Here is a 22279-nt window from a genome sequence, read left to right as displayed (position 1 = left end):
AAAATCCAAGAAATTCATTGTTCAATTTAGCTACAATTACAAATGTACACAGATAAGGAAGAGAAAGAAAAGTACTTTTAAAATTGCAGTTAATAACAATCATGAATAGTAAACAATTAGCAGCTGGATGCAAACTCAAAATACACAATTTTCAATTTAAAAATATCAAAAGTTATAATTATGTAATGACAAAACTGGATAAGCCAGAAAGAAAATATCTGGCTAAGACATAAATTGATTGCCATTTTAATACATAAGCAGCAAATAATTCTTGAAATATTAATGTATTCAACAGATAACATTGCACTAATTATTTAAAATTTTTCAATTTCCATTATCAATAAAGTATTTTGAATTACATAAATACAAAAATCTGTCATATTAATTAATAACAACTTACCTTTAAGACCCATAAAATACACTTTTCAGTTGTTTTAATTCATTCTCCTTTGGTAATAACTATGAAAACTAAAAAATGCAAAATAATTAAAATTATAATGCATTAGAATAATTCATAATCACATTGACAAAGATACAAATAAATTTTCCTCAATTCATTTTATAACTATATTGCAAATTATATCAATTTTAGTGGTAATAAATTCAATATTGCAATTCTTAGATTTATTGATGATAATTTTCTAAAATTATTAAAAAAAAGGACAATGAACATTTTTGCTTTTATCATTTAAAGCAAAAGTGTGCAGCAATTTTTGATTTCTTTGGATAATTTTAGCAAAGTATCACCAATATACCCATAAATCATAACATTGAATAATTTTGGAATAAAAAGGTGTTTTGGTTATTACAAAAATAAATTGAGTTCATTTAGAAATCAGCAATGAGATTTTTGCTATAATATTTAGCATTAAGATTTCTTAATATATAAGAATAGTTGAAAGCTTAAATCTGAAGCAATCATACAAGTCAAAAACAAATTGTAAATATGGATCTCATTTAAAAAAAAAAAATGNTTCATTTAGAAATCAGCAATGAGATTTTTGCTATAATATTTAGCATTAAGATTTCTTAATATATAAGAATAGTTGAAAGCTTAAATCTGAAGCAATCATACAAGTCATAAAAACAAATTGTAAATATGGATCTCATTTAAAAAAAAAAAAAAATGATATTTTAGTGCACATATATAAATATATACACTAAAATATTAAACATTTTATATTCTTATGCTGTGTATATGCATTTTGTCAGTAAGATAGGCAGGCCATACAAAATGGATTTATATTATACTATAATGTTTCATGTACCCTGAGAGTTTTATGTAAGCAATGAATTAGGTTCAATTTCTATGACATGTTCTTGTGAACTATTAGAATCTGGAGAAGCAGGTGATTCTTCTGTTTCATCTTGATGATGTCTAGCTTTATGAGTTCTTACAGCACCACTTTGGGCAAAACCCTTTCCACATAATTCACATTTGTATGGTTTTTCTCCTGAGTGAATGCGATAATGAATTTTTAAATCATACTGCCACGTATAAACTTTCCCACACACTGGACAAGGAAAGATTCGCCACTTTCTGCTAATTGCTCCATCTTTTTGTGAATCTTGTGATGAGTTTGATGGTGATTCACTAGAAGTTGAAATTTTGGCTTCTTTCTTCTGATTAACAGCTAATGATTCACAATTTTTTGTTATGCTGTACGAATGCTCATAGTTTTTTTCACAACTTATTTCATTTTCATCTACTGCTAATTTCTTCAATAATTTCTGAGATTGACTTGTGCATTTTGGCCACTGAGTTATCATATGGCAAGGTATGGGGAGCTCTGAAGTGGTCTCTTCTTCAGATACAGACATTTGAGAAGTTTCAGAACAGACACATTCTTGAACCCCCACAAACGGAAAAAACATGACTAATAAAAATGCAAGACTGTGTATACATGTATTTTTACTATTACATATAAATAAACATAGTAAGAAAGTATATATTTTTTTGTTTTTTGGAGTTTCCAGAATGAATTAATCAAATTCCCATAAAAACCTATGGTAAATCGATAATCGGTTAACGAACAATTCAGATAGCGAACAAAGTCTTGGAACGGATTATGCTCGTTAACCGATCACCCACTGTATTAGATCGTCAAGATGACATTTGTAAAAATAAAATTTCCACAGAACCACCTAGAAGGATTCTCAATCACTATACCCCATGGAATGAATCTTCCATCCTCATACAATGTGAGGGCCGCAACTGTTTATTCATCTGGAAAACATTATTTTTTGAGAAATTGGAACAGTGTAATAAGTCTACTCTAGGGTTCCCAAAAATATGGGCTTCACAGTTTAATAATTTAAAAAATTTAAATCACAGTTGCCAATAATTTTCAATTATAGTTTGATCATTAATTAAATGCATAAGTTTAATACTGCATCATTTAAATTTAACNATGATTTATAATAGCATGTGGTTGAGAAAATCTACGTAAGCATATATAACAATGATATGGTTGTAACTGCAAATGCCCATGAACTGAAAGTGTATGATATTTCAAATCAATTGCTTGAAGGAATTCCTGATTACATTCTGTACAAAAAAACTGAGTGTCTTGAATATGAATGCGATAATGAACTAAAAGCAATGTTTCATTTAAAAATGTTTTTTCACAATGTGCACATCTTAGAAACTGCCCATCATCAACTACAGCATGCTGAATAATGTGTTCCCCATAAGTTTCCTGTGGTACATCTTCACCACAAACTGAACAATGTGATTTTGTTTCATGCATTATACAATGATGATTATATTCATCTTCAGTCAAAAATGTTTGACCACATTTATGACACAAAAATAGATTCTCAGATCTAACAATTACTGATGTTCTGCTATTATTTTCATTTGTTTTAACAGAATTATTATTATTACATTCCTGAAAAGTATTATCTTCTAAATGACTGGAATTTTTATTAGAATCATCAAATTTTTCTGAAGAATTGGATTCTTCTTGAATGATATCATCATCATCATCGTCATCATCCAAGTCATATTCTTCAACATACAACTCAACACCTTTATCGTGAAGTTTATGAGATTTTAAATGATCTTCTAAATTCTTTTCGTGTGCAAAAACCAAATGACATTTTTTACATGGAATATGTTGAAATGTTTTACTTTTTGAATTTTTATCACCATTGTTGGGAACAGAAGAATCCTTGGAAGAATAATTCTGATTGTTTGATATAATTACTGATGTTTTCTGCAATTCTGATTTATTATTATTAAGTGAATTATTATGAATCTTCTCCTCTGATATTTGACATGCTTTTGATGATAAATGACGCTTCAATATTAATGCTCGTCTGAATGTTTTAGAACAAAATTCACATTTATATTGTTTCCTATTGGATGATTCCTTTCTTATGTTGGTAGATTTATTTTGATTTCTTGGTGTCTTATAGCATGATCCTGAATGGAGTTCCAATGCACGTGCGGTGAACATTCCCTTGCACCATTTGCAAGGGTAAAATTCAGGACGATCCATTGCATTCTTTGTACCGCTACTAAAATCCATTGTTGATTCTGAACATTCTCTAAATATTCTTTCTTCATAATCAGAATTTCCCATTTATTTTTTTGCATGTTCACTTCTATATCCAGTCTAGTATTTCATTATTTTGGTTCATCTATAATATTGAAAAAATTTATATTATTTAAGATTAATAAAAATAATTAGAGAGTCATAACTAGTGAATATGACAAAGTTCTCATTGTCCAAACAATGCATGTTAAAAAATAACAGCACTAAAATATTAAACATTTTATATTCTTATGCTGTGTATATGCATTTTGTCAGTAAGATAGGCAGGCCATACAAAATGGATTTATATTATACTATAATGTTTCATGTACCCTGAGAGTTTTATGTAAGCAATGAATTAGGTTCAATTTCTATGACATGTTCTTGTGAACTATTAGAATCTGGAGAAGCAGGTGATTCTTCTGTTTCATCTTGATGATGTCTAGCTTTATGAGTTCTTACAGCACCACTTTGGGCAAAACCCTTTCCACATAATTCACATTTGNTTTCAATTTTATTTTCTTCAACTTTACCAATTATCCCATCAATAGTGAAACTAATACTTTTTCTTTTTAATTATTTGATTTATTAAAACATATATTTTTGTGCAGATAACACACAGATTATACTCAAAAAAGTCCAATTGTAACCAAATAACAGATACATACTTGTGCAGTTTATCTGGCAAGTTTGCAACCTGCAATTTATTATGAGCTTTTTCATTATTTACTCATTAAAATTTTCCTTAGAAAATGTAAAAAAAATCTTGCATGCTACAGACAAAGTCACCTGTCATCACAACTTTTTTTTTTTGCAAAATTACTAAAACCAGATATAAAGTACTGTACATATTGAACTTCTAGTCTTCTCCTGTCTCCTGTTCATTTTTCTGCACACTTACTTGCTTCCTTGTTGTTTTCTACACGGCAGAACAGTTTTAACCCAGTAGGACTATTACAAACTGAAATATAAGAACCTTGAAAGGTGTTAAGTTTCCAGTAATTCAAAACACAATAAGCTTATCCTCTTTCCCAGCAAATATTTTAATTAAACATTTATGGTCTACTTTATAGACCAACATTAGGTTTACACACTAAATTAATAAAAATTTCTATCATTCTGTTTTGAATATTGAAGCATTCTACAATGCTTTCAGAAGAAACAAAATTGATCAGAGAAAACTTTAATGATGACTACATAAGAGCATTAGAAATACAAAGTAACAAGAGAAGGGGATTATATCAATTATAAAGATTAGGTAGCCAGTTAATTAAAACTAAAAATAATAAAGAGAACTCTGCCCTTTAAACTAAAACCAAAACTAAAAATAAAATAATATATATAAAAGCACAATGTTCTGTCAATGCAAACCAAAACCAAAATTAACTATTTACAGAGTGCTATATATAGAGACTCAACTCTGAATAAAATATAATCAAATCAAGAAAGCCAACAAGTACTTTATCCATTCTTTCTGAAATATTATGTTTCAATTGATATGTTTTAATTTAAATTAATTAATTATTTTTATTTTAGCTTTAGTTTTGGTGTAAAGACCAGTTTTAATTAACTGGCTACCCTAGTTTAAATTAAATCAAACCAATTGAAACAATATTTTAGAAAGTGTGGATAAAGTACTTGTCAGTCTTGATTGATTTGGTTATATTTTTCATCCAAACAGTCAGAGTTGAGTCTCTATTATACCACTTCTTTGTACAGTGTTAGTTTTGATTTTGAATGGCAGAACATTTTGCTTTTAATATATACAGTATATATATGTACATAAAAAATATGAATATAGATGGTAAATTGTTATCTGCAGCATGGCAGCCTTGTTACATTAACTCACAGAGAAAGACTAATTAATTAATCATGATGGCCATATTTGACAGACACTTCTAGTCTTATATTATATATGGCTATCATAGAAAATCAATAGGTTGTTTAATTTATATAAAATTCTCAAATTTTGTTTGTATATAAACAGTAAACAACTGAATATTCTAACTTTAAAATCTGTAAAATGTGTCAAAATATTTTGACATTCTAAACAAAATGTTAGAAATACTGCATATGTAAATTTAGTGACTAGACCTGATGTTGACCTATAAAATGGCTGAAAATATTTGCTGGAAAAATGGATAAGGTTATTTTTTGTGTTTTGAACTGTGTTCAGTTTCTTTTGTGCATTTTTTTCTTTCCATTAATTCTATCCTCTAAATAATGATTCTCTATTTTAGGAACCAACAATATTCTTGGTACATTACTTCAACATAAATCATCATCAATAATATTGTATCTCTAAAAAGGAGTGAATAATCAATCTTCAAATCCATATCACTGGGCATTACAGTCGACCCCCCTATAAGATCATAGATACGTTCCATTCTTTAGGAATCCGATTTCTTACGAGTCCTTCCAATCACAGCCCGACACGTGTGAAGTTTACGGACTACGGCTGATTGAAAGGTTTTCTTCCATAAAATTAATCGATTCTAGACTAATCCGACTCAACATTTCCAAAATACATATATATTTTTTGGGAATAATCCGTATAAACTACGCTATAAACAAAAAATTGTAGGATTACTTACCGAGTGTGCACCATTCGACATCACCATTGCTAAAGCTTGTTTTCGTCGTGGAACAGCTCAGCAAATAGCGGCCGATTTCTAACAACTTATTTTTATGCGAAAACTTCGTTGAACTTTGGAGACATCATTAATATAAATAATTTTAATCGCTGTTGAATAAGGAATGTTTCTTTCACAAGAAATGTATAAAATTACAGTACTGTATTAGACTTATGGTACCTAATTTACATACTGTACAGATGATAGTTAGCGTAAAATCTCCGTAGCATGGCGCTACGGATGGCAGGAAAGTAGTCTGGCTGCCCGATAATGTTTTACGTAATTATAGGAGTTTTGTTTTACCTTTTTTACGGATACCGTCACAATTTTTTCGCAGTTTTATAGGAATCATAATTATAGGGGGTCGACTGTATATTATCAATTGAAATTTTTTCTATTTAATTTTTATTTTAACATTTATCATCACTGTATCATATAAATAAAACAAAGTGAAGCAAAATGATAAAAAATAAGCATTTGGTAATCATTTATATTTTCAATATTTATGCAGTTCAGAAGGCTCCATCTCAAATATCCCAAATATGTTTGTTTCTTCCATTTCCCATCTATACTTTGGTATCAACTATGACATCACTCCCCTATCTAGGTAGACTAATCCACACTCAGCAAGCCTGTCACAGTCGCTAGTGCATCTTCTTTACTTAGTGCGTGTATTTTCCAATTTTATTTTCTTCAACTTTACCAATTATCCCATCAATAGTTGTCCGCACACCTTAAATTTTATATCAAAAGAAAATTTAACGCCCTCAGCATCATCTAAACCAGAGGCGACCAACAGTTTTTGCCCGCGGGCCGAATTGGAAAGAAAACCTTTTTCACGGGCCGAACCAGAGGCTGCCCTAGGAAGATTTTGAGTTGGTGCGAGATCTCATTGTGGTGTCACCCCACAGAGATTACAGATACATTTTTCACATTATCATGCCATATCAACATTCTACGCTGTACTTAAGAGATCTGTAATGGAGGGTTAACTCTAAACGCACAGTGAGTTGTTGACCCCCCTTTATTTAGGTGTCAGAATTTTTCATTGGATTTTCATTTTTCAATATTAGCTACTTACTGAGTAGCTAATATTGAAAGATTAATCGTGGGCTGTGTAAATACATTAGACGGGCTGTATGTTGGCCATGCCTGGTCTAAACCTTATCAACAACAATGACATCACCAGTAAGACGAAACCTATGTAAACAGTGACACTGTTTGAATATCTACCAACCAATGTTCCAACAGACCACAGTGTACCCGAGGAAGGCCTTTTAAGAAGGCTGAAAACATTTGTACTCAGTGTTTAAATGGCTAGAAACGAAGTGAGAAAGGTTTTGTCTTAGTCATTTCTTCCATTTCACTTATTTCATAATTATTAAATACAATGAATTGCTAACAGAAGTAAAATCTTTTCCTTAAACTGCTTTTTAAGTGTTTATACCATATTTATTCTAATAAAGAGATCCTCTAATAAATAGTGCAGCTGAGAGATGAAAAATTTATAGACAGCAACCTTGTAATAGTAAGTGCACTGTCTATTGAAGGAAGATAAGACTAAGTTTAAACTGAAAAATTGCAGTCTATTCAGTGTTGTTACTCTTACCATATGTTGAAATAGGGTGAGTGTTGTGTTGTTGCTCAAATAATAATAAAGTGAAAAAGTTACCAGATTTATTCAATTAATATGTGGTAGTTGACTATGGCTACCAACCAAGTAGGTAAAAATGATAGATGTGTTGAACATAGAACTCCCTGAAATTTAATCAAGTACACAGAATTACAAAATCAGCAAGATGGTCAAATGGTCATTGCTCTAAGTTGCATGAGCACTATAGGATCCTTGTGGAGTCAGACACTTCAGAGAGCAAGTGTAAAGTTTGGGAGTTGTCTTCTTGTCCCTTAATAACCTCTGTGCACCATCTGTTGGCTTCTAATGGCACTTTGGCAGTGGATACCACAAATACTTGCCCTTGAATAATAGTCCTACGCAATTTCCAAAGAATAAAAATAATAGTTGCTCTTTAAAGTGCATAGTATATGCACTTTAACAAAGCTATGAACAATGCATTTAGCCAAACTGAAAGAAGTTATAGTGTGCTGCTTAATTAATAGAATAAACAGTATTTCTGCTGCTCCTAGCACTTTCTGGTTCTGTAAACAACCTCTATGGCAATTTGCAGGGAAAATAAAATAAAATAAAAAACAAGCATAAAATTGTCAAAAACCAACTTTCAGAAAATATCAGTTTACATGAGAAGGTCAAAATCAACATGTTCATTTAACAGAAAGATTTATTCTATTTAAACACACATTCTTCTGTTCATTTTTTGTATTTTTTAAAGCAATCCTTCCTTCCACATATAAACCCAAATCATTACTTTTATTATATCTCATCAGTCGTCCTCAGATCTTGATATCACTCCTACTCTACTCATTACACTCATTCACTTCCATGCATTTGATAAACTATCACAATAATTATTATTAACAACTCTTTTTTTTCTCAAATATTCAAAACTTCATATCGTTGCTGCAAAATGACATTCTCTCAACTCTACTACACTCACTCCTCCTCATTTAACTCTAAGGTCTGAAAATTTTTTCTATGCACCTAGACTAAATTGTTTTTAACCCTCAGGAGAACTTGTGTAATATAACCAGTCAAACAATTTTTCAATCAGGCAATTTTGTTTCAAATTGATAAGGCCAATTTTGGCTTATTTCATGTTTAAGTTAACCCACACATTTCTACCATAGTATTCCTTTATCAAGGTCATTATCATATTATTTGTTCTTATCATTAATGGTTCTCAGGAAAAGGTTTAGGAAGCCCCTTTGCACTTCCTAAATCTTTTCCAGAGAACCCTTCCAAATTACCCCAATGTATTCTTAAATACATTAAGGTAACAAGATTTTTAAAATACATCTGTGTGTTAAATGGAGACGTTATTTTTTTATATGATCTTCTCAGGTAAACTGTGATTTTCTAATATTATATAATTTTGATATGTACAGTACAGTACTATGAATACTCTGACGACAGGTTATAGGAAACTGAAAGTGCTTGAAGAGGAATGGCCAACAAGTCAATCATAGATAATATGACTTGTAATTTTAACGGGAATATTAAATCCATATTTTTCAAAGAAATCTTTTAATTATTCTCTATGGATTTGTAATGCTACTATGTTCAATGAGATGGACAGGAAGAAATGGTGTTTGTGTTGATGATTGTCGCTAGCCAGGAATGTTGTTATTTTAGAAACTGTCCTGCTGTACAGTAAGCAGTTCAGTTCAGTGCAAAATAAGTTCACTGAAGAGAAGCAAAACTTATAATTTGTGTGACAAGAAGAAATACAATTTTTTAGTTGTGATGAAATTTACGTATTTATACTAGTGTTGTAACGAATAGTATATTCGACCTCAGGCCGAATATTCGGCCAGGAGCGTGGCCGAATAGCCGAATATTCGGCCTGATTAACACATGTAGGAAAATTAGCGCGCAAACCGCATTATGGCAAGGATCCTGCTCTCTATTGGCCCGCTGTCACTACGCTTCGCCAATCGCGTTAATTCTTGGCAGTTGTAGCAGACAGACAAAAGTGTCATGGAAGTGTGTGATAAATGATGATATCAAATGTGTATAACAATGAAATGACTTACACGTGTAAATAACGGAAAAAGAACAGAGAAGGACCGCAAAGTGAAAATGTGAAAATAAATAAGAAATTGAGTTGATAACATAATCGAACAAGTCGAGGCAGCTTATTGGCACGAAATTCGCGGCCNCATAAAAATCTTTTGCGAAAGTGTTCGTTGTCCAATTTGTTCGTTAACCAATGACCCACTGTACAGTGAAACCTCAGTTAACAAGCATAATTCATTCCAGAATCTTACTCATATGCAAAACACTTGTTAAGTGAAACAATTTTTTCTATATAAATTAATGTAAAATATGATAATGCATTTCATGTCGAAAAAAATACTCAAATATTTTATGTATAATGTATATTCAAAGAAAATTATATAATATACATTGTTAAGGAATGTGAATCATCATCTTTTCTTCTAGCAAGGAATGAACCAACCTGGAATGCAAATTTGATTTGCATTCCAGGGAAAAAAATCAAAATTTAATTTGGAATTGGTCATTAAATTTAATATGAGATGGCAGCATAACTGCCTATCTCTAGTCAAATTATTTAATTTCTAATATTTAATTATGGCCTTTACATAGACCAAGAATTTGGCATATCGTTTGATGTGTTTATTATGTAATGAGCTATAGTTGTTGATACTTATATGTAATATGTCTGAACACAAGTTTTGGAAAAATGTGTGATAACAAGTGATACTAAGATGCTAGCGGAACGAGTACTAAACACAGACTGATGTAGCATGCACACAATCCGGAACTTGCCCTTTCCTCGTCACTCATTATGCAAAATGTTGATTATTAAGCAAGTCATTTTTTTACAATTTGTTTGCTTGTTATGTGAATTACTGGTTATGAGCGGTGCTTGTTAAGCAAGGTTCTACTGTATCAAAAATGATTACAATAAATATACTACTTGTAGTTTAGTATCGTATAATATTACAAATGAGACTGTATAATAATTAAAATTTCTCTATCTATCTCAATTAAATGTTAAAGGATAAAGATTTTGTCTATTAAAGTTTCTTAATAGTTTCTATTGGATATGACATGTTTTTTTAGCAATTAATTTTAAAAATATAAGACCAGGGATGGCTTTGAAAGTATACTGTTATAATTGTTCTTAACTCTTTTGAGATTGTATTAGTAAAAGTGGTTTTCTCAACTTTTTACTTATTATTTTTGCTGAAAATTTCTCTTATATCAGTTATGCCATTGATTTGTATGGATATTCCCCAACATATTAAGTTGTTTGAAATGTTTATATCAATTTTTTTATAGCCAACAGTTGAGACATTGGATGAAGCAAAAATTATTAGAATTGTATGAATCAATGAATAAAAAAATAATGTTGTCTGTTATCGAACAGTATCATATTCTGAACTTCTTCAACATTTGAAGAAGTTCAGACATATGAATTGCTATGACATTTGGACACCTCACTACTTAATAGGAAAGAACTCACTGGATTTCATCTCCAATTGCAATTTTGTTCAAAAATGATGTAAAAATGACCCTTTTCTGAAATGTCTAGTTATAGGTGATGAAAAGTGGATTGTTTATAACATGGGTGGGCAAGCAAGAGTTCAGTGGGAGCCGAAATGTAGGTTTTGCAAAATGCATGGGAGTCGCAGTTCTGTACTTTTTTATTCTGTACCACAATTTTATTATATAATATAAAACAAATATTAAATTTTTAAAATAAACATATTTTCACAAAATTGTGGAAATAAAATTGTAAAAATAATAATAAAAAGCAGAAATTAACACTTTCAGCAAGAGCTGCATATAACTCAAAAAGAACTGCATTTGCCCATGTCTGTTCTATACCAAAAAGAAATAACCTGGAACATTAGTTGCTGTGCAATACAGTAGACCCCCCTATAACGTGGGTTCCTATAGCGGAAATTCCTATAACGTAGCAAAAAAATTGTGGCAGTATTTGTATAAAGGGACTCCTAAAATGTCGTCGCTAACTCGTGTCGTGACAGGATTGGTCGAATCTGGACCAATAGTGGACGAGCAGCCAACTACTTTCCGCCGTCTAGCACCACGCTACGGAGAGTTTAGGCGGGTAAGTTGAGTTTGCTATCGTCTGTACAGTATGTAAATTAGGTACCGTAAATCTAATACAATATTGTAATTTTATACAATTCTTATTCAATGGCCATAAAAATTATTTATATTAATGATGTCTCCAAAGGTCAAGTTATTTTTCTACAAAAAATTCGTTATCAGAAATCGCGGCCGCCGTTTTGTGCGCTGTTCTGCGACGAAAACAAGCTTAAGCAATGGCTACGTCGAACAGTGCACACTTGGTAAGTAATCCTATAATTTTTTTGTTTATAGCATAGTTTATATGGATTATTCCCAAAAAATTATATATGTTTTGGAAATGTTGAGTCGAATTAGTCTAGAATCTGTTAATTTTATGGAAGAAAACCTTTTAAACAGCCGTAGTCCGTAAACTTCACACATGTCGAGCTGTGATTGGCTCATGTATTTAAGGATTCCTACAACGTAAAATTCTTATAAAGTGGAATGTATCTAAGCGTTATAGGGGGTCTACTGTACATAAATATAAATATGTTTTACAAAATAATTTTATTAGGGTGAATTATTAAGCTTTCATGAAGTAAAAATGTGGAGTATATCATCAATGTTTTTGACTGGTAAAAGTCTATCACACTCCACTATAAGTTGGCCAGGACAGTGCTACAAGATTGAAAAATATAAATTCTGTAAAAGTTTAAAGAATAAGTTGATACAAGAGTTATTTTTATTTTTTTTCTGTTATGGAAGAGAAACAAAAAAAAAATTGAATGTTGGAAATAGTAGTTTCTAAACTGCATACTGTTTTTATGCTAGTTAAGTAAGTTTATTCAATGCTATTTTAGAGGTTAAATACAAATTATGCAGAGAATCTATTTAGTTTCAGCAATTTTTTAAAAAAATTTGCTGATTATATACTTTCATGGATTATATGCACAAAAATATGGGAAGACAAAAGATTACTTTGAAAAAGATTTAAAAAATATTTAAACAGTACAAATCTTAACTTAAAATTTAGATACATTTATCTAAATTTCTAATAGATCTACTAAAATATTATCAAGTGATAATTTTTATTTCTAATAGACAGACTAAAGTAGATTCTAACAAATTATACATTTTGTGAATTAATAAAATAATCAGAATTATTTTATTATTTTACATCTTAAAATGATGTATTCTTTTTGTATAACTATTAAATTGTTTGATTAAGAATAATATAAAGGTAAAATGAAAAATTGCATTAACTGATATCATATAAATTATTTATCATACAAAGAGGAGTTCTTTTAACAAATAACTGAAAGAAAAAAGATTAAATCTATTGAGTACTTAATCAATTGATATAAAAATTTAATTATTATTAGTTTTTATATAGTAAATACTACACTTATTTATACATTTATTACTCGTCTCTATTAGAAATTTCTATTTCATTAAACTTTTCTATTATTAACATTAATTATGAATAATACCTAATGATCTAATACAAACTAATTTGAAAATTACAAGATATTTAAGAGATTACTTACATATTAAAAAGATAAAGAAAATAAAAATGAAAAACAAAACAAAAAAAGAACCACTCAAAATTTAAATAGAAATTTTAACAAAAATTGTTGAAAAATATAAATTTGACTAATCAAATTTATGTTGTTTATTAATTTTTCATTAAAAACATGAAAAAACTTATAGTTATCATTATTATTAATGTTAAAAAAATGATGTATGCGATACAAAATGCATTATTTTATATGAAAGTAATACAGCAGTATCTATAAATGTTATCTTATCTAAAAAAAAGAACTTTGCAATCTTTATTCAATGAACTAAATTTTGTGATTGAAGATATGAAAAATTTATTTATTATTAATCCTTTAAATAAACTTTATTTCTTATTCGTGTTAAACAGCTATAAAATATATCATAATTCAATGATCATATTGCAAAAATTTAGAACTTATTAGTGAACCTATTTTAAAAAATAAGTAAATTATTCATTAACCAGAAAGTTAGTCAACTTTTCAACAGCAATAGAACAACAATAACTCAAATATGCATCATGATTTATATGTACTGTACTTATTATCAACTGTAAAATCAAATTTTCAGGCATATATAATTCAAATAAAATTTCTCATTATGTGAGGGTCGTAAAAGCGCGTAGAAATTTCGACTAATTACAAACTTTAACGTCAGAAAGTTTCGAAGACAGAATCGGGTCAAGGGGATGTGTTAGTGACAAAGCCCAGATGAGACGAAAACTTTCTCGAATTGTAAAACAAACGCGACGCGACGATAAATAACAGGGGGGAATGTCGACAGAGAGAGAGGGAGAGCTTTGTCAAGACGCGCGCGAGCAAATATCGGGTCGAAGCAAGCGGGAGAAAGGGGGGTCTAAGAACAAAAGGGATATCTGTGAAGTAAGAACGCGGTAGGGGATAAATGGCCACAAGAACATCTGGTGAACCGTTTGGGTTCCAAGATGACAGAGAAAAGGGACATAACGGAGTAAAATACGAGCGCGAACGTTAAAGGACCGTCATCACCTCTCCGACCTTTTCCCGACCCGAATCGGTCTCGGGTTTCGCCTAGAAACAAAGGAATGACCAATCGGAGTAAGGGAGAGGGTGAAAGGGACCAATCAAAAGGGTGAGATTCGGGGAAAATCTTATAAAACCCCCGAATCTCAAGGACACGGGGCAGATTCTCTCCAAGACGCCAGGCCCGCAGCACACGGACACATACTCAAGAGGTCAGGATAGCCGAGTCTCAGCCGTGCACTGGACCCCCAGCATCCAGAACGCCATAACCGCCGAGCACCGCCGCATCATCGGACACCTGAACTCGCATCAAGGACGCAAGATCGTCAGTAGCTACCTCATTGAGCCCCGGGGCACAGAAGAAGCGAAACCTCAGCCGGCCAACGAACTTATTTTGTTATTCCTGTTGTGTAAGTTAACTTCATGTCAAAATAAACGGTTTTCGTGTAAGACACTTGTCATCTTTGTCTCCTACCGCCACCACCCACATACGGTTTGACCCTAGGTTTTCCCGACGCGCAATTAACGTATTGCCCCCAAAATCGCCGAACTTACAATTACAATGTTTCTATCTAATTTTATATATTTTTAAATGTTTTAAAGGGCCAGTCAAATGTATGTATATCCAACTATAAGACATGGGCCTTATTCATTATTATTTGGTAAATCAAAACATACTGTAAACTAAAAATGGTGCCTGTAACAAAGACCCTTTTGTTTCCAGGACTTCACAACTTATGTAAACAGTTAGAAGTTTGAGAGTAAGCACAGAAGAAAGAATCAGAAGTTTTGAATTTTTTTCTCTTTTAATCTCCACAAGATGACAGAAACATTGATTTTTACAAAAGAAATCAAGGCTACATGCCAGATACAAAGCCTTAATGGGCCATATCCAGTCTGCGGATCACCAGTTTGTGACCAGTGCTTCCAGTTTACAAATGACTAAGGGTCTGTCTAAAAATTGTTCCTGTGCACAACTGAGTTGCATGATTTTGCTAAAAACATGTTGAAAAAAACGGGGGAGAGATTTTAGCACAACCATGCAGTAGTGTCTTCACTAAGTCTATAGACATTAATTGGAAAAATTCCTCAAGTATAGGAATCTTGTGTTTTAAAAGTGAAATTGAATGTTGTTTACTTTGTTTCTGATCAATTTAGTTACTTGTTGCACCGCTAAGTTTATGCTAATAGTAAGGATTAGTCTGTTTCAGTTACAGAACTATGGTCAATTTTTAGGAAAAGCTGAAAGTCAAACAGAGCTTTAAAAAGAAAAAAAAAAAAATATCTGTTTCTATTTCAAAAACTCTTCAACATTATTGGCTGAAATTTTATGTCAACTTGAATTAAAATGAAATGTTCACTCTTCTTCACACAAAAGTTGCAAATCAATAAACTGCATTTAAAAACTTTTCCAAATTGTTTTGATAAAATACTGTAGTTAAAGTTTTATTACCATTTTATAGGCATTATTTTATTTTTCATAGATTTAATATAAAATAAAAATATTCCTGTTGAAATATATTTCAAACTATCATAGAAATATGATTTAAAAATAATAATGAAAAACTAAAGAAACATTATCTTTTTGCAAAAAAGTTGGTGCATTTCTTAAATATTTTCCCAGGAAAAAATTGTCATTGTTGTCTTCATAAATAATTTTTACATTTTTAGATGTAAAAAAATTCCATTAATTTTGGCCATTGGCCATGGTGTCAACGTCAATTTCTATTAATTAAAGAATTATATCAAGTTTATAACTATAATGACTAAGACTCAGATTTATGTTACAAAATCTATTGAAATATGTATGTAAATATGTAAAATGTAAATGTGTTATCAAAATCTTAAAATGTGTTGAGGGAAAAAACATGTACAGTAGAGCCTTGATTATCCGACCCAATTGGGGACTGGGGTTGGTCGGATAATTGAAAAGTATGAAAAAATCCATCATTAGTGTAGTATATTATTATATCCCATGTAATTAGTATATCGCTATTAACCTACTTTGCGTTGAATTTTCATTGATGTTAAGCCTAACAAAAATTTTTTAAAATAATAATAGTCGCTATTGTATCGTTAAAAATTAGAAAATTAAGCCTCGTTTAAATACTGGCTCCCTTTCATATTTGAATGAGTGTTGCCAGCTAAAACACGTAAAAATACTATTAAAGTAGCCAAGACATAGCCAAATATCGTAGCGCCACATCACTAGCGAACATTTGAAATTTGTCAACTAGGACGGTCGGTTAATCGGGGGTCAGATAATCGAGGCTCTACTGTATAGATTTCATAAAAATAATTTTTTAAATCTATTGTTGGCAGTGATTCATATATTTCAAATAGAGTTATGATAGAGTTTCATATTTCGTTTCTCATTCTGATGTTCTATAGCAAAGATGGGCAATCTTTTTCTATGTAAGAGCTGCATTTCAAAACCTTTAAACTGATGCAGGCCACATACAAGAGAAGAGAGGGGGGAAAAAAGGTCAGTAAATCACAATTATTTATTCATATATAATTATAAATTAGCATAGGTATACTTAATTTAGCTTCTGGAACTGATGTAAATGTAATATATTGGAAATATTTGGTTAAATATTAATCACTACTAGCTTTAAAATAGTTTCGATGTGTCTGTTAGCTGGTTTTTTGTTTTAATTTTTACTAAATTCATTGTGGAAAAACTATTCACATACATAAGTTGTAGAAAATAACATTTGAATTTTTTTTGCATATTTCCTTAAGCTGGGGAATTTATATATTTATTCATATTTTACATGGGCCACGGGTTGCCCATCTCTGTTCTATAGCACAAATCATTAGCCTACACCTAAACTTCAAAAATAGTTTATTTTGTTCTTTATTTTTATGAAGGTTTTTCACAAACTTTTTACAAGAATACACTTGACTATCACTCTTTCATACAAATAAATCTTTGCATTTCCATTATCATGTATTTAGATATGAAAAAGTTTGTAATTCTAACTGAATAACTTGACTGATATTTGTCAAAAGAATTTGATGGTTCTGATGAAGTGTGAATTTTGCTTATGAACTGCTGTTCCACTGTGCTGCTTTAATAAAAAAAAAAAATTGTAGGCCTATACTGTACATAGTATCAATGAAAGTTAATTTGTCAGTAATCAACTACTGGAATATACAGTGGTGCCTCGTATAACATATGCCTCAAATAACAGATGCTGTGAACAATGAACTTTCTGTTTGGCCATTACATGACTCGAGCAACAGACTGGCTGCAGACAACGGACTTTCCGTTCGGCAGTTACGTGAGGCGAACAACAAGCTTTCTGCGAACAAGTGCGAATGATATTTTCACTCTTTTGCCATTGCCAATGACAATCTGCTATTTTTATAATATATTAGTGTTATTAGAATATATTATTAGTATATCTGAAGTACAGAGCTCCCTTTGAGATTCGGCTTGCTCCCTTGTTTATTACGTACATCACCTCAGTGCAGGGCATTTACATTTATTCAAGTGTTGTGCAAATCATGGCTTCTAAAAAAAACAGAAAGGTGATTTCAATTGAAACAATGCAAGAAATCATCAGAAAGAGTGAAAGTTGACAACTTTCTTGTCGAATGGGAGAGGTTCAGGAGTTTACCAACACTCATTATCCAAACAGAGCTGAGGCCACCAGGATCAATGATCTCTACAATGACACCCTTGCCCGTCATTTCCGATAGGTGTTGAAGAAGAAAGAGAAACAGACCACCTTGGACATGTTTTTCAAAAAGCCAGCAGGCAAAAAACAAAGGATGGAACAAGAGCAGTTGACCCTGCAAGCTCTGGTAGCCTCTCCTGAATCTGACTCCGATTAAAAAACAATGAAAAGAGACCTGCTGCAATGTGTAAAAAGTCTGTATCTGTATGAATGTGTGAAGAAAGTGTTCCTCCACCTCCTCCTCACAACATCTGATTACCCGGCATAATTGGTGACTGCTCCATTTTCAATTTTTTAATGGTACAGTATGATTATTTTATGCTATGGAACGAATTATATATTTTAACATGTATTTCTATGGGAAAATGCGTTTCATATAACGGACTTTTCACTTAATGGGCATGCACCTGGAACAGATTAAGTACGTTATATGAGGCACCACTATATATTCATTAAAAAGGGGGAAAAGGAACAAAGAGAGAGAGAGAGAGAGAGAAATAATTTAAATTAATAATAATGAAAAAAAAAAAAAAAACCAGGAAAAAGTGTGGTTGAATGAGAACAAGCCTATTTTTCAAATATTTACTTTATTTTTAAAAACTTTATTTATTTAGATTCAATGTACCATGTTCTTTTATATTGTGTTAGTTTGAAATTTTACTATATTTGAGAATTATACCATGAAAGTTCAGAAAATAAATATGGATAATGAATAATTAGTCGTCAGATGTTATTTTGAATGCTGTAACTATACGTACCAGGTACCAACTAATTCTAATAATGTGTTTAGATTAATGACTAAATAATTATTTCAAGATTGCATCATTTCAATCTTACTTAATGGATTTTAAATTAAATGTGTAAAATTCTGGTACAAAAATCTTGAAAACTTCTCACAGGATAAAGAGTAGGTATACATATAAAAATCTAGGACTACGGAGTCAAAGTTGTTAGAAATGCAGACTCAGACACCTGTTATTTTTTGGCTACAATTTGAAAAAATTGTAGACCTATACTTTAAATACCCACTGTCGTCCACCTGCCTTTCCTTAATCTCGAGAACAGAGTTAGACAAATGAAAGTTGAGACCAGATATGGAAACCTTAGGGAAAGGATGCCCCAATTAACTATATATATGAACTTCAGATTTAAACCTGAAGTAACATTATTTCAATTTAAAAATTTCCCCAAAAGAAGTTAGATGACCAGCACAACACCATTGCTAGAGGAAAAGTATGACAATCAGGGGCAAGCCACTACTATTTTGAGGTGAAGAGCACATACTTTAAATTAAATAAATTAAAAATTGCAGCCCAGCATTGTGACAAAGTCACAATAAATAATTGCTCATTATTATGTACTTTACATTACATTCTTAATAGGAGCATTAATCGATTGGCTTAAATTGCGATTGGATTAAATGATTTGACAATACTAATGGAAAAGATTAATTCAATAAGTAAATTATATGGACTTCAGATGAATTATAAGAAAACAAAGCTACTTATTTCATGCAAGAAAAATATAGATAATGTAACGTTGCAGATACAAAACAGGACAATTGATACAGTTTCATCAATTAAGTATTTGGGGACTATCATACAGGAAGATGGCAGATGCATTAAAGAAATTAAATCTAGAATAGAAAATGCAAGAGGTACTTTTATCAGAATGCAGAAATTTTTTAAATGCAATGTTTTTAATTTACATCTTAAAATTAGAATGTTAAGGTGCTATGTGATGTCAGTTTTGTTTTATGGAGTAGAAACGTGGACCTTAGANGGTTGAGTTCCTTTTTCTTATACGTTCCACAGGTCTCCTTTTCACAATACGATGCAAAACCTTCCGGGGAGACGTCTTGTCGCTCTCCACGTTCCAAAGTTCTCTCCTTTTCACCCTCACACGCTAAACTTGCCAGGGAGACTTCTCTTTTCGCTCTCCACCTCCCGTTCCTTCCTACCCCGTCTCCTCCCTTTTCTCCCTCTCCCGTTCTCCCCTCCGAGTCTCTCGATCGCTCCCTCCCCTCCGAGCTACATTTCTTTCGTTGCTTCTCGGGTTAGCCCAACCGCATACCCAAGTCAAGGAAAAGAAAAACGAGAACATTCCAGGAAGGGTAAACAAATAGGACAGACAGAGGTGAAGCGGGAAATATACAAGAAAAAATGACACAATTATATACGAAATATATGATTAAATATGGCATGTAGCCACACTATGATAGCTAATTCTATTTTTTTTTTAATTGTAAAAAGACTCATACAAAATGGCTTAGAAAACTTAAAAAGTGACAAATGAAACTACATGACTTTATTGCAAAAAAACAAGAATTTCAGAAAAGTCAGAAACTTCATCACAAAAAATGAACTTTACATTTCTGTGTGCATATGTTTGTGTGTTATTTAACATATTATTATGCAAATCAATATAAATATAACTTAAAATTAAAATAAAATTTATTTTTGCTCACATGTTCCCCTATCTCTATTTACTCTATGTTAAAATGACCTCGTTTAATGCAGTTTTGTTTAGTGCTTTGTCGTCTAGGAATGCATCCCCCGTGTTAAATGGGGTCTTACTGTAAATATATTATGGGGCAAGGGCAATAAAGTTGTCCCCAGTTGGTGCCATAAGTAACCGTGGATGGTTATATCACAGTTCGGGATGTGATAGGTGGAACATTATGGTCACAGTTGATCATTGTGAGACAAATCTATGACTATTCAGTGAGGTTTCAGAGATCTTACAACCAATAGCAGTATTATCATCTGTTCAGCAGCACGTTTCCTTATTTCAACATCATAACAAAGACATTCTTTAGAATTTTTGTATTCATAATGTTGCCATCTCACCACGATCCGCCACGTTCACCAGGGGCCGTATTCTGGTCACTGTCTCTGGTCTCTCGTCTCTCGCAAGCCGGTCGCTGATTGGCTAATCATTTGGATTAGTCAATCAGTGACCGGCTTGCGAGAGACCAGAATATGGCCCCAGATCTTTCCGCCATCAAACATCCATGGAATACGACATAAGACAGCTGCAAGCTCCTGCCAAAACACCATCAAATCTCGTTGAACCAAAGGTGCAGATACAAAATATACAGTGTCACCTACCACAAGAGCATCAAGGAACCATATAGTAGCAGCCTTCTTCATCAAGTACAAACATGCATTGTGACTACAGGAGTAACGGTAGTGAATACAATTACTAAAATTCTTACCTATACAGAAACACTTAAAATATAATAAAAATAATCTTTAATAGCTTATAAAAAAGTGAAGTAAAGTTTTAAAATTCGATAAACAAAAACAATTTCTACAAATTTTAAACTTAGAATGTCAAAAATATACTTTCGAGAAAACAATTTATCATTTACATTGTCCAAGAAATTCAACGTGATTCCCGAACTTGAAAAAAGACACGCTTTACTTGTAAAACTTAATTATCTTTATGTTTATTACACTAAAATATTCATCGGCATTTTCCACTTTCCAATCTATTTAACTGAATTATTGAATCGTATAGATTTTAAACTTTTCGGAATAAATAATAAAATAAACCGAAACTTGTGAACTTTTAGTTTCGGTTTATGTTAGGCCTAACGACCTCCGAAAATTTAAACAATGGACATGTGATTAACATCTGTTACGTAATTATATATTTAGCGGTAACGATAAACTTACCATTCTTAAATCTTAATTATCTTATTAATGTCGAGAAATAAAGAATTTTCCGAATGAATTTTAAAAGCAAAGTAAAAAATTCCGACTTCGTTTCAAACAATCAATAATTCAAATGTGTACTCAGTGTCGCCACCTATAAAAATATAAATGTTTTACTGTAACTTTTTACTCCATTGTTTCGTTTTCTCGATTGTTTCATTTTCGATTTTTATGTTATTTTTTTTAAAATTTCACGTTTTAAATATTTGTTTTTAAAATTAATTTGTATATTTTAATTTAAGAATTAATAAGCGTTATAGATTTACTAAAAATTTTTTATTTTAAATTCTATTTGTGTATAGCCGCTCCGGCAATATGGAAGCGTGTAGCGATTCTGTCGGAAAGGTCCGAGTTTGATCTTTCTTCTAGATTTTAATCTGAATAGATTGGTTCGTCTAAACCTTCTCATAATGGAAACGAAATTAAGTAATAAAAAATTATTTTAA

At 31.3% G+C, this 22279-nt stretch overlaps 2 protein-coding genes across 2 annotated transcripts; both read right to left on the bottom strand.

Moving 5' to 3' along the window:
- Positions 1 to 1013: 1013 nt before the first annotated feature.
- Positions 1014 to 1875, bottom strand: LOC111629738 (zinc finger protein 98-like). The gene has a single exon (XM_023373645.1). It carries the CDS (start codon positions 1873 to 1875, stop codon positions 1279 to 1281), a length of 597 nt encoding a protein of 198 aa, XP_023229413.1. The 3' UTR covers positions 1014 to 1278.
- Positions 1876 to 2405: 530 nt separating this feature from the next.
- LOC111629731 (zinc finger protein 91-like) lies at positions 2406 to 21924 on the bottom strand. Its single transcript, XM_023373635.1, has 2 exons — positions 21795 to 21924; positions 2406 to 3645 (listed from the first exon to the last, which is right to left on the bottom strand). The coding sequence occupies exon 2, from the start codon at positions 3585 to 3587 to the stop codon at positions 2406 to 2408; it is 1182 nt and encodes a 393-aa protein (XP_023229403.1). The 5' UTR covers positions 3588 to 3645; positions 21795 to 21924.
- Positions 21925 to 22279: the final 355 nt, after the last annotated feature.

Source organism: Centruroides sculpturatus, unplaced genomic scaffold (assembly GCF_000671375.1).
Source record: "Centruroides sculpturatus isolate CEXI.00-Female unplaced genomic scaffold, Cexi_2.0 scaffold73, whole genome shotgun sequence".
Lineage (NCBI taxonomy): Eukaryota > Metazoa > Arthropoda > Arachnida > Scorpiones > Buthidae > Centruroides > Centruroides sculpturatus.
This window is presented reverse-complemented; position numbering and strand designations above follow the sequence as displayed.